This window comes from Argiope bruennichi, chromosome 2 (assembly GCF_947563725.1).
Source record: "Argiope bruennichi chromosome 2, qqArgBrue1.1, whole genome shotgun sequence".
Taxonomy (NCBI): Eukaryota; Metazoa; Arthropoda; class Arachnida; order Araneae; family Araneidae; genus Argiope; species Argiope bruennichi.
In genome coordinates, this window is record NC_079152.1 from 51,109,355 (window position 1) to 51,127,438 (window position 18,084).

At 24.9% G+C, this 18,084-nt stretch overlaps 1 protein-coding gene across 4 annotated transcripts; it reads left to right on the forward strand.

Moving 5' to 3' along the window:
- The first annotated feature begins 56 nt into the window (after positions 1 to 56).
- Positions 57 to 16,500, forward strand: LOC129962002 (protein NDRG3-like). Of its 4 annotated transcripts, none has more exons than XM_056075660.1 (13): positions 57 to 209; positions 1,341 to 1,457; positions 1,602 to 1,701; positions 2,161 to 2,281; positions 2,376 to 2,438; positions 3,170 to 3,230; positions 3,868 to 4,032; positions 4,117 to 4,220; positions 5,062 to 5,127; positions 5,242 to 5,341; positions 9,579 to 9,663; positions 9,750 to 9,803; positions 14,901 to 16,500. In XM_056075660.1, exons 2-13 carry the CDS (start codon positions 1,362 to 1,364, stop codon positions 15,008 to 15,010), a joined length of 1,125 nt encoding a protein of 374 aa, XP_055931635.1. In that variant the 5' UTR covers positions 57 to 209; positions 1,341 to 1,361; the 3' UTR covers positions 15,011 to 16,500. The 4 variants fall into 4 exon arrangements, with proteins under 4 accessions (XP_055931635.1, XP_055931636.1, XP_055931634.1 ...); XM_056075661.1 differs by having other exon boundaries at positions 97 to 234; XM_056075659.1 differs by having other exon boundaries at positions 101 to 313.
- Positions 16,501 to 18,084: the final 1,584 nt, after the last annotated feature.

Genomic DNA, 18,084 nt, shown 5'->3' on the forward strand with positions numbered 1-18,084 from the left:
ATGTGGCAGTATTTTGATTTTATATATATATATTCGTCTGTTGCTCTAGTGACTATTGCTCCTGCGTCAGCAAGAAAAACGAGTTCACTTCCCCTGTGGTGGTAGTAGGCGGGACTTACTGAAGAAAACCGTAAATTTGGTTGGTTCGTCATATATATACATGTTCAGCTTTTATAAATTACATAAAACGACTGCAAAACAAACTAGAAGTAAATATCCTGCGTGTTTAAAATTGTAAATGAGTATTATTATAAATATTTGTAAAAGTAACTAGTTGCATTTGTATAGCTATTGATTCATTTATTTGCTTATTGTAAGTAAATACAATAATTTTCTTTTCGCAGTATTTATTCAATTATATATTTAAATGCGTTGTATTCAAATTTTATTACATTATGAAGATGGGAAAAAAAAAAATCTATATTCTTATATCATATATTAAACCGTAATCACAAATTTAATACGAAATGAAATATTACATTGTAAACTAACATTTTTTATTCAAGTATGCTGCATTCATTTTTAGGTTAAGTTATCTATTCTTGTTTCTTAATCTGAAATAAGTTTCTGTTTATTAACGAATAGTAATTTTTTTAATTGCTGATAACTATATCGATAATTAATGATCATATAAAAGACTTCTTGACTAGTTGACTTTATTCAAGATTTTTACATAATTGTTTTGTGTAAATAATATTTAAAATGAATTTTATTGGTAAAATATAATAGGATTTCATATGTAAAATTATCAAATAAACCTATAAATTGTAATAGTATGCTTTATTTTAAACAACCTAATCCTAGAGGTCATTCCTCCCTATTATTAGTCATTGAAATAATGCAAATTTAAAAATCTTCATTATGCTTGATACCAGTGAAATTGAAGAAATTTTCTTCAAAATTTTTGCAAATGTATGATAAATTATTATATTTTCATTACATGAGGGCAAAATTGGAATACTTTTTAATTTTCTATCTGCAACATTACAATTCAAGTGTATTTTCAACTTAAAAATTTAAATATATATATATTCATAATTGAATGTTGTTTTGTGTTTTAAATCCCACTGGTTTTTTTCCCCTTCAAAAGTTTTATACAATTACTTAACTGAGTTAACAAAGTTGAAATTTTTAGAACTATAACTTTTTAATAGGTACATCCTGCATGATTAATTTGTGCAGTACTTGGCTCTTACTTTCATTTTGTAATCATTACTAATAAATAATTTTTAAGATATTAAATTTAAATTTGCCTTTTGTTTTGATTAAAAAAATTATTTTATTTTTAGTTTATTAAATTATATTCAACAAATAAATTTATTTGATTTCTTTATTTATAGATACAGTAATATTTGTGCAAAATGAATCTTAACATGGATGATATTGAACTTAGGAATATAGAGCCTGACCAGCCTTTAATCAGATCCTTGTCAAGATCAGAATCTTTTACACAACAGGTGATTTTCTTAAAAACATTGTGTGTTTTTGTATACAATCAATGCATCTTTAAATGCATTTTAATTTAATATTTTTAGTTGTTATAAACTTGCAGTTGATATGTGAATAAATATTCCAGTTTACTTACGTATGTTTTCATTTAGGATGATGTTATTGATACGGAATATGGTGCTATTACTGTTGCTGTTCAGGGAGACCGGAATAAACCTGCAATTTTGACTTTCCATGATATTGGTCTTAATCGTAAGCATTAACATATTTGCTTAGTATCATTCATGTAAACTTATTGTTCTTTGGTAGTATATTTTAAACATGAATTACATTTGAGATTAATACTATTAATATTTGCATCATATTGTGATATTTTAAATAAAAATATGTCGATGATGAAGAAACTATACTCTACAAGAAATTACCATATGCTGTAGTATTTATGTTTAAAATGCTTGATAATAGTTTTATGTTTCAGTAGTATAACACTAATTCATTGTTTATTCCAGTAAAAAAACAAATGATTATTAAATTATGTTAATTTATTTCTACTAATATAAAATATTATTGATCCAGCTTTATTTTTCTAAATAAATATATATATTTTTAATATTGGAATTTTTAAATTCTTAGTTTTATTGCAGCATATGTTTTTATTTCTTGGTTTTCATAAATATATATATATATATATATATATATATTTTTTGTTAGACATTTCGAATTTCCAAGCTTTTTTCAACTTTGTTGACATGCGAATTTTGATGCAAAGCTTTACAGTGTATCATGTGAATGCTCCAGGCCAATCTGAAGGAGCTCCTAATTTACCAGAAAAGTAAGAAGACTCTTTTTATATGCAGCACTTTGAAAATATTTGCTCTGTATTCTGATTTTATATGAAATTATATTTAAAAAATATTCTGTTTTAGTTATATTTATCCTACTATGGATGAGCTGGCTGAAACTTTAGTCCAAGTTATGAAATTTTATGGGTAAGTTTCTTTCTTGTTTCATATTTATCATTGTGCAGTCATTTCAACATAATTTAGCTAACCCTTTTGGTGTTGTTAAAAATAATAATAATATTTCCTCCTGTTTTACCAATAGTAAATTTATAAATGCTTCCAAAAACTAAATCAAAGATTGTTTTTTTTTTCCCTTCATTTATAATGTATAATTACTTTAAATGAATATTTATACGTTTTTAATTTTTATAATTGCATTTCAGGCCTAATGTAAAAGTTCTCTTCAACCATTAATCTACTATGTATTATTTTCTTGGAAACCATATCTTAGAAAATCAATACTTTAGAGTTTATAATATTGATACACTATGCTTTTTTATAATTCATTTTGAATTTTTCTTTCATATTAAAATTTTTGTTATTGTCATGTTTTAATTTCAAACTTTAAAATAAACAATAAATGGAAAACAAAATGTTATAAAGTATTTACTTATAATGAAAAAAAAAAACATTTCTTTGTGAAACCAAGAATTATTTCTGAAATATTTTTAAAACGTGTTTTCTGAAGCATACATTTAAATTTCAAGTATCAAATCCGATCTTAATGCTTCAAAATTGTTTAATAATAGATCATTGGCAGGAGAAATGTAATTAAATAATCTTAGATTATATTTGTTAAGTACATCAAAAGTTATATTGCGTATTGTATTGCGTACAATACAAAATTTAACACTTAGCACTATTTTGTTTTTATTTAGCTTGAAGCATTTTATTGGATTTGGTGTTGGAGCAGGTGCTAACATCCTTTCTCGTTTTGCTGTAAGGCTCCTATATTATATCTCTATTAACATGTATGCCATTCTCTATTTACTTATTTTAATACTGGTATATTTATATTGGAAATTGCAGATAATGCATAGTAAGCATTTTAAAAATTAATATTCATATCTGGATATTATTAGATTTAAATTATTAGATTTAAATTTGTGGAGTTGAAATTCTTACCTATGATATTATGATGATAATGAGTTTTATTTTGCCGTTTAAAGACATTGACTTTGTGGATGAAATGTGATTGAACTATTTAATTAATTTTAAGAAAACATTAAATTGCTTAAACTCTTAATCTTAAAAAATCATTTTCTCATTGTCATTCTGAACATTTCTAACCTTTTGCTATTTTGAGTTCTTTTTTTAATGTATTTTAATTTTGTAATTTATGAGTATTACATTTGATATAAACATTATTGGTTAATTTTTATAAGCCTTTATTTAAAATTTTCAAAATACAAAATGTTTTATTAAATTTTGTAGATTTTTGGATTATTCAGAATTTTTTAAATACTATAATTATACTATGATTTCATGTTATTATCAAACTATTTGCTCATAATTAGAAGAATTTCCAAGCTTGTTTTTTATTTTATTACTTTTTAATAAATATTTGTATTTTTAGTTGGAACATCCTGATTGTGTAGATGGCATGTTTTTAGTTAACCCAACTTGTACAGTGGCCAGCTGGACTGAGTGGGGTTATCAGAAACTGAATGCAATGCATTTACGATCTTCTGGCATGACTGCTTCAACTCTTGATTATTTAATGTGGCATCATTTTGGAAGGGTAAATACTCCAGTATTGTAAATGAAGAAAATATTTGAAATAAAAAAGATAAATGCCCTATTTCTTATAATTAATGTTTTACAGCTTTTGGAAGAACGCAGTCATGACCTGATTCAGATCTACAGACAGTATTTCAACACTGCAATTAACCCCTATAATCTTTCCCTCTTTATTGATTCATATATAAGGTAATATTATAATAAGGTAGATAATTTCAAATGAAATTTATTCAAAATATTAAAATTCTGTACTATCCGTCATTATTTTGTTCTGTATTTCGAAAACTGAAACTTGATAGTTATCTATTGTTTTCTAGATTTTCATTATTATTCCATGCATTAACTTGTATATTTCCATTCTGTGCCAATAATTAATTTTTTTTTATCATTTTTCGATGTTGTATAAACAAATTTTTATATTGATTTTTGGGATTTTTTTTAAAAATAGTTTTGATTTGTCAAAGCAAATTTCACAGATTTTTTAAAAAAAATAGTTTTTAAATATATTTTGAATTTTGATAGTTAGCATTTTTGTCTATTATTGCTGAATTAATTATCAAAGGGAAATGATTTTGAAGTTAATTTTAAAATTCTAAAAATCATATTTTCAGAGAAGTACATTCAGTTGCTACAGTATATTTTCTACAATTGAGACATTTTTTTTAAAGTTGACATTTAAATATAGTTTATGATTTTATTTCAAAAATATTTTTATAAAAATCAGTTAAGAATAATGAATTTGTAATAGAGCATTGCTTCAAATCTTGGCAAAAAACTCGCTCTAAGATTAGGTTAGTTTAAAGTGAAATTATTTTTTTAACCTGTTAAAATTTATAAAAATTTGTATTTAATATAAATTATTTTATCTTACTGTGATAATTTTGAATTGTTTCTTCAAGTAATTACATTTTTGAGTTGTAATAACATTCCTGTTAGGATATGTAGTTATTCGATCTCATTATCTTATAATCCTTAATTTATTTTATAAATTCTCAATATTATTCTTATGTTATAATTTTTTTTAATACAGACGCACAGATTTGGGTATTATTCGTGAAATGGATCCAGTCAAGAAGAAAACTGCAAAGAATTTCAAGTATATATCTTTTAAGTGATCTATTACCAACTCCCTTAAAGCTAATTTTTGGATTAAAATTAAATTTAATAGCTATAATAAGTTTTTTGTACATCTTTTTTTTTTATTTGATAGATGCCACGTTTTGCTTCTCGCTGGAGATATGTCACCTCATCTTGAAGATTCAGTAACAATGAATAGTCGTCTCGATCCTACAAATTCCACTTGGATGAAAGTAAGTTTTGAAGATTTTTATACTAATTTCATACTTTTTTGTTTTATATTTTAATTTATTATTATTTTGCTCTTTTAGAATTATGACAATTAACACAAAATATTATCATAAATCTTTGTCAATATGTTGAAATACAAAATCTTAAATAAAAAAAAGAGCAAATGTAAAAAACATGTTCTTGAAATAAATAGATTTTTATACATTTTATTGATATCTTTTCTTATTCTGAAAATATTTGCTTATTATTTATCTTTAAATGTATATTATTTGCATTTTCACTTTTTTAAAGATAGCTATTTGATATGTTTTTTGTATTTTTAAATGTACAACCTGTTTTTGGTAAGTGCAGTTTGCTAGGAATATTGATAACTCGTATCAATTAAATCTCTGTTACTCATGCCGTTTAAAATTTTCGTACAAAGATATTCGCCTAAATTCAACCTAAACCTAAATTCATTCAACCTAAAATATATTATTACTATTTTAGAATGCATTTTGTGTTTATTGTGCTCATATTTCTACGTAATGCTTATTTTAGTATTAAAATGTAGATGTTATAAAATGTAATTAATACATAACAGATGGACGGGTCACATAAATTTTTCTATTGGCTGAGAAAGGCAGAGCTGATTCAATGTCCATTGAGTGTTAATATAGCTACCTAAGCTGAATCTAAACTTGCTCATAAAAATATTACAATAATATCATTGTAGCAAATATGTTTCATAATTCAATTAGTATTTAAGGGAAATTTTGTGTATAGGAATAATTAATTGATCAGTTATTAATAAAAAGCAAAGTAATAAAAAAAAGGTATTTTGATATATCATTATTCTTTATTCTTATTTCATTTAACTTTTAGCATTCTTTGGATAATGCTACAAGGACATTCATACTTTAGGCTTAAAACTCATATAAAGCAATTTTTTATTCTAGAAATATGGACAGACCCTTTACTGTAATTGAAGCTACTAATTTGGTTATTAATCAAAATGATTATATTGCCTTTCAAAAATTTAACTATGACTAGTAAAGAATTATAAGCATTTATAATGCTTTTTATTAGTTAGTTTTGGAATTATGCAAAGAAGCATTAAAGGTTAATATTCATGTGGAATGTTGTTTGTCCCTTTTTACTTAAACCTGTCTGTATTGGTATTTTTAAATATGGAATTAAGTCTTACTTTTTTAAGACTTGGATTTTTATTTCATTTGCATAAATTTGAACATTAATATAACAGAAAAACAATAGAAATTCTATTAATGAACATCATGTTAACTAAATAAGAACATGCTTTTAAAAAGAATAATTTATAATCAATGTTATGATGCAATATATTGGATATGCATTTGCATTTCCTTTATAAATTAAAAGAGGTTGCCTATAATTCTATCAAATTTAATAAAATTATGTATGGCTTTATTATGATAATGACATTTCAAAAAGCAATGTCAACATTCTCTAATTTTTCTGACAGAAGAAAAAAATATTATATGCTTGATTTAATAGAGGCATAACATGTTTGTAGAAACAATGAAAATTTTTCTAATTTCATTATTGTTGTAGTGTGTATTGTTGGAAATTATGCATAAAAATAATAGTTGAAAATTATAAATATGAAGGAAAAAATTACATTTAAATTGGTCTGATTAAATCATAGTTTTTGTATTTTAAGATTATTTAAATACTGTTCTGTTTGGAAATTACATCAAATTTGGTTATTATAAGCCTAATTGTTTATCTAGTAAATTGTTATCGAACAGATTCCTGTTTTTAAAATTTTTGAAAGGTGTGTAAATCATAAAGAAAATTAAAACCATATATTTGTTCCTAATATTCTTTGAATTTCAGATATAAAAGTAGGCTTCACTTCTTAAAACATTAACTTCTGAAATATTTCAAAAGCATATAAAAAGATTTAACTCCTCTTTTGGCAGTAAAGAATTCACATCCCAACTATTTTTAGAATTTGGAAGACAACCGTATTATAACACTGTAGGTGTTTTTGTTTTTAGGTCCTTTTGAGGTGCACGTTGTCATAAGAAGTGCCTAAATTAAAAACCACTTTTAAGCACCTTAAAAGTGCTTAATTAAAAAAAAAAAATGGTCCTTAAAAATCATTTAATATTCTAGAGAAATGCAAATAATTTTTTAAATTTCCCTTGACTTTGAAAATATAGATCATATAGCTTTTGTTGTTGGATCTCTAAAGGGAAAGTTAAAAACAACAAAAAGAAAGAATTCAAGGAAGGAATCCAGAGTTGCTGCAAAAATTAAAATAACAAATGATTTTTTTTTTTTTCCCCCCCGCAATTCCCCTTTTTTTCAACAATAGGCACCCTTTTTTCTTGAAATACTAGGATGGTTATTCCTAAATAAAAGGCAGTACAAAATACAGATTCTGCCAAATTTTGTGGAATGGGGGGGGGGGAGGAACTTAACTAATGATTATCTATAATTTCTTTTAAAAATAATAATTGAAAAATTCCTTGATTGTTATTTATGACAGTTATTCCTTGACAATTCGCTTATATATTTTTCATGTATTATTTTTCCAAATTGGTAGAATAATGCTGCAGACTGGGTTTCAGAATATCATTTGACTCATTTTGGCATTTGTTATAGTGTTTTCTTCAAATCATTTATTGCAATCAAAATCGCCACTTATCTCTGAGTCCTTGTCAAACAAAAAAGTGGTTTTTCAAAATTTTACAAGCAAGAATCTGCAAAACTTTCAATTTTGCTGCAATATTACATTGAATCAATATAGGAAGACTTTCATAACTGTTCAGAATTTCAGTTTTGGGGTTAACATTTAAATTGGCTTTTTTTAGGCCACTTTACTTTCATTATTGAGTTGCTTTTAACAGTGGTTTATAGCATTTGACAGACTTCAAGCCATACCTAACAGTGTAATTGTCCCTTTAAACCAGTCCAAATCATTCTAGTCCAGATTTGAACCAGATTTCATTGGAAGAATTTTCCATAGTTGCTTCCTTAAAAGTGAAGCTAGAATTTTCATGAATGTTAATTGTTATCACTGAAAATGAAGCATCAGTTGATTCACGAATTCAAATCTAATGACATTAAATGATGTAGAGATTTCACTAAATAAATATTTTTGTGTACATTGGATATGTTGGTTTGGGAGCAGAGAATTTTTATAACATAAGGTGTCTAATAATATTAACCTTGATCACATTAAGCAGTATTCATTCTATTACAAATCTATTTTTAACATATGTGTATATGTATATAAATAGATAGATTCTAATCAATGTATGCCATAAATCAAATTTTTAGAATTTTCTATTCTTGTGTCGGTTATTACTTAAAGATGATATTGTTATTCTCAATGAATAATGAGGCCCAAATGATCTTTAACCAAAATTATAACCATATTTAGAATTCACCATATCGTATTAAAATATTTCAATTGAAACACGAAGATTGTTTCCAGAATGAATTGATTTGAATCAATTATGATTCATGTACCATATTGTTGTGTAATAAATAATATGGCACATGGATAAAGATTTAAAGAATCAAGATAAAATGAATAAGCATAAATTATGTTAGAAATTTCTCAAAACATTTTTATTGCAAGATAAAATCTTGATTTAAAAAAATGCATTCTCTATTTTTTTAAAAATTCTGCATAGAATATTTTAAGTATATGGTAGAAACATGTAAAAAAATTGTAGTCGTTGTTTTCTAATTTTTTTTTTATCATACTTTATTTCTACATCAGTGTCAGCATTTCCAGAATGATGTATCCATCAAAATTAAAATTGTCTGGTAATTTCTTGATTTTAAGAAATTTTGGAAAAGGTCACAATTTGCATTATCATTTTTAATTATTTGTCAAACCAAAAAGACATTTTTATTTTATAGTAATGAGCAAGTATAGAAATAAACATTAAAATTTATGTGTGTGTGTAAGTCTTTCAATTAAAACTTTGCATTATTATGAAAAAGAAAGCATCTTAGAAAATGTGTGAATTGATGTAGATATGCATGTGTGAAAGAACTTAATTTTTATGATTAAGGTGCTTAAAAATTGTTTAATTTTTACAGCAATATCTCTCTACCCATCCTGCCTTTTTTTTATTATTTTTTTCTTTATAATATAGTTAAATATTTGTGTTTATTTTGAAAATAAGTTTAAAAAAATTATCTGTTTATATTCATCATATATATAATATAGATTTATTACATAAATATTTTTTATATTAGCTTTCTAATTGTGGCATGGTTTTGGAAGAAGAGCCAGCTAAAGTTAGTGAAGCTCTGAGATATTTTTTGCAAGGTCTTGGTTATGGTGAGTTTATTTCCAATTTTTTCTCTCCTTCTTTCTTAATATTGATTGAATATTTATGTAAAAAATGACAACTGATATTTTTTCAGCTCTGAACCAATATCGGCGCAAATCATCAGCAGCTTCATCACTTAGTTGCGAAGGTAATGTCACGATCGCCTGTTGAAAAATTTCCTTCTTTTGTAAGTTTTCAGCCATTCTTGTCAATATAATTTCTTTGTAGTGTATTTATAATTTAAATATCTGCGTAGCTAAAAATGTAGTGAATATCAAGTCTAAAATGCACATTTTTGTTCTGCACAAAAGATTCAATAAGTAGAAGTAGTAAGTAGAGTTTTAATTTTCTTTTTTATAGATTAGAAATATTATTAGGTTGCACTTAGTTTCAGTATTGAAAGGAATTAAGCTGCAATGGCACTATTTATGATTTTTTTAAATTATGAAATTATTCCAGGGAATAATTACCTAATTTGAAGAATAAATAATGAATTCTCTGAAATAATATATTTAAAGAAGAAAATTAAAAGGGAACTTATATGTATTTACTTTGCTTTTGTAGAAAGTATAGGCAAAAATATGGTACACTTTTATAAAACATTTTATAAATTATAATAAGTCCTATAACTATGATTCTGGTTCTTATCAGACTTTGTTCAACTGTATTGTAATTTTGAAGTTTCAAAATTTCATTGTTTTATTATTACTTACTCAAATGTACAAATTTTAAAAAAGATTTTCATTTCTCTCCTATAAATAGAACAAAGTTCTCATGGTCCCTGAAAACCCTTGAAAATTCTTTGTATTTTATTTGTATTTGGACCCTGAGGAGCACTTTTGGTCTTTGTGAAAAGTACCCAAATTGTGCACCCGTCAATTTTTAGAAGAGAAAAGATGTCTATTTTTATGATTTACCTTTGTCTTGATATTCAAGATATATCTTGACCATAAAATATTATATATATATTGAGGGCAGTATCACACTTTTCTCTCTGTATAGGAGGAAAGGCAAGCAGGATTACTAATTCATTGCTAAGGAATCTCCTACACAACCAGCAAGAGATAACATTTATTATGCTATTGATTCTGTCTTCACAGTACTTAATTGCAGAATTGAAATTATCTTTAAAGTGTGCACTGTGTTTTCATTCATATAAGTCTTGGAAAGAGATCTTAAGCTTGTTCGGGGAATGTTCCTTGAGAGCAAAATTGTTGAAAAGGTTTCCTTGGATCAGCAAAATGCTTGTATTTAATTTCCTGGGTGTTTTTCATTAAATTAAAGCAGTTTTATTTAAATTTCTGTTTAATTATAATCTAATATTTGACAAAGTATTCAAAAAGTCATTGCAATTGGATTTATTCATACAGTTTTTTGTAAAATTTATTTTGAAAGTAAGTTTAAACTAAATAATGGCTTCAACTTTCATGAACCATTCATGACCAAAGATATTTTATGAGAATTTTGTAATTCTACTGAAAAATTGAAATCGAGGATGGTTAGTCCATCAACTGAATGGAAATTTTTTAACTTTGAATGATGAAATATAGAAAGAATTTTTATTGTTATTAATAAATATGGGGAGTTGTTACTGGTATGTTGTAATAATTCATTTAGATATTGCAAAATCATATCTACATATTAGCCTTTTTTTCTTTTATCTAGTATATATTATTTATTCAAAGGTCCACCAATAAGGTGAAAGATTTACCAAAATTTTTTAAAGTATGAAAAAATTTCCTAAGCATTTTTGTTGAATCAGATGTCTAGAGAATGTAGTTGAGCTTTCAAAATGATCGTCAATGAACTTGTTGTATATTGAAAAGAGCAAGTTTCCTAACCAAAATTTAAATTATATTTATTTACTTTTTCAAATTGGCAGCAGTGATCTGGTCTTATCAATCAAACTAGGGCTTCAATTGTTATTGACTAAAATTATTCAATTGTTTTTAACATTCTGCAAGAGAGACGGTCTATTCTTACTATTTTTTGGCTTGGGATATAAAAAGATGATATACTTGCTGTTTGAAAACTGAATATCATGAAAAAAGCTTGAAGGCCTATGAACATAAAATGGCATTTCTAAGTTTATCAAACAAAAAATTGATATGCTGATACACAAAAGTTTGTGCAGTTTAGCGGAATAGAATACTAAAAAAAATTATTATTATTGAAAAAACAGCTTAAAGATTTCAAATATGAATGCCTGGACATTGCGTATATTTTCATTCAGGGATTTTTGGATAATTCTTCTTTTATGCTAGGTCAAGAGTTATTTAGATTCAAAGAGAATAGTTAAAATAAGCCATTCATACTGTTGCATTCTTTCTGTTCTTGTGAATGCATACAACTATAAGAATGTGATTTTATTTTTACAGAATTTAACAATTTTTTTGAATGATATGGCTTGTAATTTAATAGAATTTGAAGTATCCTAGAATTAATGTTTTAATAAAAACATTTAGAACAGAAAGAAAAAAAAAAACATTTGGATTTTTTTTTTTTTTAATTTTGGGATTTGATTATAATTCTGGTGATATGCTATATGAATACTGCTTCAGATTCTCTACAATTACGATAGATTTTATTGGAAATTTCTACTATCTATTAATACAATTATAATTTGTGTGGGGAATTTTTTTTTTCTGCTAAGATGTTAAATTTTGATTGTGTTAAAAGTCATTGCTAGCTTATTTATTAATTATATTGTTTTCTATAAAACAAGATACCTTGATAAAGGTAAATAAATTTTAGAAGATAGCCATTTAATCTTTTATGAATATCAAGTATTAATGAATATTTTGTATAATGCATGCTTTTGAAGTGTATAGGTATCTTGAATGATATTATAGTAATTTCACAGATCTTTTTCCCCAGCATTTCATGTTTTTCCAAAAAATATCATTATTTCCAAATTTTTTTTTATAATAATAATATATACATATTTCTTATATCATTTGTTCAGATAAAATATTTTTTAGAATATAAATTTCTGATTTTTTCAAAATATCATGAAATATATCAATAATTATAAATTTCATGAAATACATGAATAATTATAATTTTTCATGCATACTTGCATATCTGCCATTCTTGCAGACTTTTCTGCTGTCAGTGGCTTATCCGAAGTTGGCATGTATGGTACTATTCCATTGCCAGCTAATAGTTGAGATTTTTATTGATAAAAATATTAAAATATATATTATTTTCCTTACCAAAGAACATGTATTGTAAGACATTTTGTTTTAAAAGAATTGATTTAGTTCAAAATTTTTAAAAAGTCGCGTATTGGAGAAATGGTTTTTGCACTGCAGTTTGTGGACTAAATAGTTGAAAAGGATGACATGAGCAGAAAATTTCAATATATAGCAGTAAGAAAAGTATTAAGATTTGAAGCTTTAACAGAACAATTTAAAATATTTCAATGATGTACTGTTTGCAGTCATATATTTAATTACATTTAAAATGTTTTATATCTATCTTCTGCATTCTCCCCCTTGATTCTGTTAATCTCTGGACAATACGGTTATTCTTTTGGAATTTCAATTTTTAATGAGATTTTTTCAACTAAATTAAATGTATTGTGTAGTAAGCAACTCAGTCATAATTTATTTGAAATTAGCATCTTGTAATAACCACATGGTGGTTATTAGCAAAGGTGCCTAAAATCTCAAATTTCTCTTTGAACTTCAAATTTAGATTTCAATTACTAAATGAGTATAAGAAAGTCTATTGCCTTTCACTAGAAAATAATTTCACTGAATTTTTAGAAGTAATAAGCGAAATGTAATAAGATATTTGAATGTTAATAATAAAGATTTAAAAAAAAAACAACTTTAAAAAAACTAAATAAAAAAAATTGAACTTCAGTTTCTGTGAAATTCATTATTTACCAAAAGAGAAGAAAAGAGGCAATTATTTTATTCTGTTTTGTATTTATTTTTAATTCAGCAAGAAAGTACTTAAGTACATATGTACTTTTCAAAAGATATGGTTATTAAAAGTGATAAAGATGATAAACTTAATTCTGAAAAAAAAAAAAAAATTAAAAAATCTAAGAATTTTTTTTAAAATTTTAGATGTTTCAAGAATAGAATGTTTTTAGAACCAGAAAATGAAAATAAGTATTTTTTTTAATTTAAATTCAGATAAACATGAATGTTATTCTATAAAAGGTAATTACATTAAGATAAGTGGAATTGCTTTCATCGAGATGCCTCCTGGTGTGTATTTTTGTTGAAAGATTCTTATAATTCTGAATAGAAGCTTTTTAGCTATAAATTGTGATTTTTTTTCTTTTATCTTCCATATTATAATACTCAGATTTAGTTTGCATTCCCTCTCCCCCTTTGTCTTGCTTATCATTGACATAAGAGTCATGTTTGTACGAGAAGAATTTTTAAGATGTGTTATATCTAAAATCATATTTTAAATCTGGATTGTTATAAATCATATATAAGATAATTCTAGAATAAAATGTCTCATTCTGAAAAAATATTAATGTGTTTATCTAATTCAGAATATGTGATGGAAATTGGAAAAAAAAAATAAATAAATTGGACTAAAATTAGTAGATTTTTGTGCTAAAATTGCATATGTGGAAATTATTTTTAGAGATATTAATTGGTGATGATGAAGTGCTTATAGATGCTTAATTTGGATTTTTGCACATGCTTAGTACCCAAATAAAGTTGAATAGACTTCATGGAATGTTTAACACATATTAAAGTTTTCCCTATAATGTTAACTTCATCATAATGTACAAAGACTGCTGCTTGTTCTGTTACTCATTTGAATGATATCTTTCTTCAAGATATCTTATTTTCCCATTGAATAAAATGTATATCATGAAGTTCCATATTCCTACAAAAAAAAAGGATACTTTTTAAATTAAATTAGAGACCTCCCACCTCAATGCATTGTTTCTGCACAAATATTCTATTACAAAATCTGATTATTTTTCTCTGCTGAATCTGGCATTAAATTTTTACTAAGTATTTTAGAATCATTATTGTTATGTCTATTTCTGATTCAGTTCTGTAAAATGATATTTTTAATAATTCATTACTTCTTAATCTGCATGATTGAAAATTTATAATATTTTGCATATGGCAAGAATTTTCTTTCAAGTATCTTTTTATTTTTCAGTATTGAGTAATCTTGTCTTCCACTACATTTAGTACACAATAAACATGTAAATATACTATTAAATATTTCTTCTAATTATTTTTATTTGTTATTTCAGGGTCAAGTTCTAACACATCAAATTCCGCACATTCCAGGGGCAGCTCAGCAGCCAAATTAGAAGTGCACATTGTGGAAAATCCCATCAACAGACTCGATGTTCCTTGCTGATTATAACATTGTTCTTTTCCAAAAAATTTCGATTAACTAAAGGAACAGCTATTATCTAATAGAGTAGCCACTGCCACCAAATAAATGCATTTTTGCCTTGGAATGGAGAAGAAATAAGAATTTCTAAAATTGCTTTTCAAGTGGTTTTTTATTTCTATATTGTAAATATCCTACCCCTTCCCCCTTTTTTTATGAGGCTATTTCAAACTGGCTTTAAGCTTTAGTTATTTTCTGTGTTTGAACTTTTTTTTTTTGCTTCGTTACTGGTATTATATTTAAACATAGCATGTGAAACACTTTTTTTTTACCCCATTTGCTTTTTTTTACAAATAATTTTAACTGAATTTGTTGCATTTTTATCTATACTTTTGTTGAGGATATGAATTTCAATCATGTTATATTTTAAATGTGTTCAAAAATACTGAGCTGTTTGCTAAAGTATTTTGAAACTTGTAGTGAGTTTTAAGTAATATACCATGTATTTATTTTTTAAATAATTGATTAGAATTAATGTTTGTCTTCTTTTTTTGAAAATTGAAGAAAAATACATGATGAAAATCAGCTTTATGTTAACATTGGCATATAATTCGATTGAAAAATATAATGTTTGTTTTGTCTTTTGTTATTTGGTGTATTATTTTTCATTTTTATATAGTTGCATTTTATTAACTTATTGTTTGCTGCATCTCTAAGCGCACTTTTCGCTTAAAGCATGAATAATAATTTTGAATGTTGAAGGTTCTTTTTCTTTTTTTCATTGCATGGTGCTATTTTGATAAAGTTTGCCTGAAGAATCTATTTTTTTACTCTTCCACAAATGATGTTTATTATATGTACAACAAGAACTAAAATCGTGAGTTATCATTTCTTGTTGGTGATTTTGGAATTATAATTTTCTCATTAATTGTGGCTGAACTTTCATCGTTTTATTGTTTAAAAATATTTATTCATGATTGAACCTTTTAGAATAAGTGATCTATTTATAACATGAATAAAAAGGCAACTATTCATAAGATGAATAGTTATTTTTTTGTAAACATAAATAAAAGGGAATATAAAAAAAAAGTTATTTAATTTTGTTGAAACATTTTAGAATGGAATCAAATTGAAAGGTAGGATATTCCCTACAACTATGATATTTTTATAATGTGTGTAATGAATGAAATCTGTAAAAATTTCAAATCTTTTTTTAATCTCTTTCATCAGAAAAAAAAAAGGTATTGCCTATCTATTGTCCAGGAGAAATAATGCACATCAAAGTAATGCATTTCTTCTGAGATGGAAAATCGAATGCCCTAATACCTCTTATTATTCGAATCTCGTTTATTATTAGATGAAGCAAAATATTTTAATGTTTGTTTATGGGAATGTAATTATTTATGTGTCTCAATGTATTTTTTTTAAAAATGAGTTAAATTTGTATTAAATTCTGAATGTTAATTTGTATTTTAGGAAATTTCCCAGCATATTAAATATAATTTGTTATTTCACATGTGTGTGCTTTTTAATATGCTGGATAGTTTGTTTCGCAATATCAACTCTTTTAATACGATTAAAAAGAGTTGATGAACATAAGTGGCAATATCTGGCTAAAGCTATTATAAATTTTGATAAAACATTCTTTAAGCTCTTATGTTGTTCTAAAATATGAAGAATGAATGTTGAAACAAACTTAAGTTCCTCACCTTCCAAATATAAATAATAAATAAATTTCATATCTATATTAAATTAAAAGTAATTTGGGGAATTTTAATCGATAATTTTTAGGATATATTATCAAAATGTAGTTGACTAATTTGATGCTGCAAGTCAAATTTTAAATAAAATTTGGTTACTTTTTTTTAACTGCATTAAGACAATATTTTCTGTTGCAATAATGACATTTGATTCAAATATTTGCTGATAAGCCTTGCTATTTAGCAAATTATTCAAGTTTTGCTTTTGTAAAAATCAACAAATATTTTCTGGATTTGTAAATTATTATTAATAGTATCATATATATTTCTAATGCATGGTATTTCAAAATAATTTTTAAAATTTGCAGCTAAAAAACATCTAGCTTGAGTGTTTCAATCTAATAATTTCATTCTAGTCTGATGAATTTTATAAAAATGAGCTGGGTTATCCTGAAATGTGCAGAAGAACACCTAAATTACATTCAAAGTTTTAATCACTCTGTATGTGTTGTGATTAGATTTCACTTTTCACATTCGACAGATTTTTATAGTTGAATCATATTTGGGGAAAGATTGTATTTGCACAAGTAAATATTGACACAATATATGTTTTCCAGTTCTGTTTGTGTGATGGCCGATATGTATGAAATATATTATTAGTAATAGATTAAATTTATTTAAAAAATGTTACTATAGCATAAATGTTTTCAGATTATTATATGTTGATATTTTATATATTTTTAAAATAAGGACATAGGTATATTTATTGAATGTAACCTTGAAAGCTTTGAATTCTGGTCTATATCAAAATAACTTATAATCTATTCAGTTGTTTTTTTCTAGCTTTATTACAAAAAATTTACTATAAATACTTCATTTGAAGCATTTATTTTATTTTACTTCTTACGGACAGATATTAGAAAATGAATAATTGTTCAAAGTTAGTGTTAGTCAAGCTCTTTCTTTTCTATATTCTATGGAAATCTTTTTGTAATATGATTGCTGTAATGTACTGATTCAATAAGTAAAATATTTATCTGCATGCAGCCTTATTGTTTCCTTCTGAAATAATTTCAATTTCTACTATAATACAATAATTTTTACTTTCTACAATAATTTCAGTGTTGGGACTAAATTTCAAAAATAATTAATGGCTAAATTAAATATTAAAAATAAAGGAATTGACACAATCCGTTATTTTTAATTTGGTGTTATTTTTAACAATAGTTCAATTTGTAACTTTTTCAAATTGTGTAATACATTTTTTTTATGATTCTTTTTACTTATATTTTTTTCTTGTAACTTATAAAAATATAAATGTTAGAAAATCATTTTTCAGAAATTTTTGCTTAACCCTTATGTTTATTTTGTATAGTATACCATACATACAACTTTATA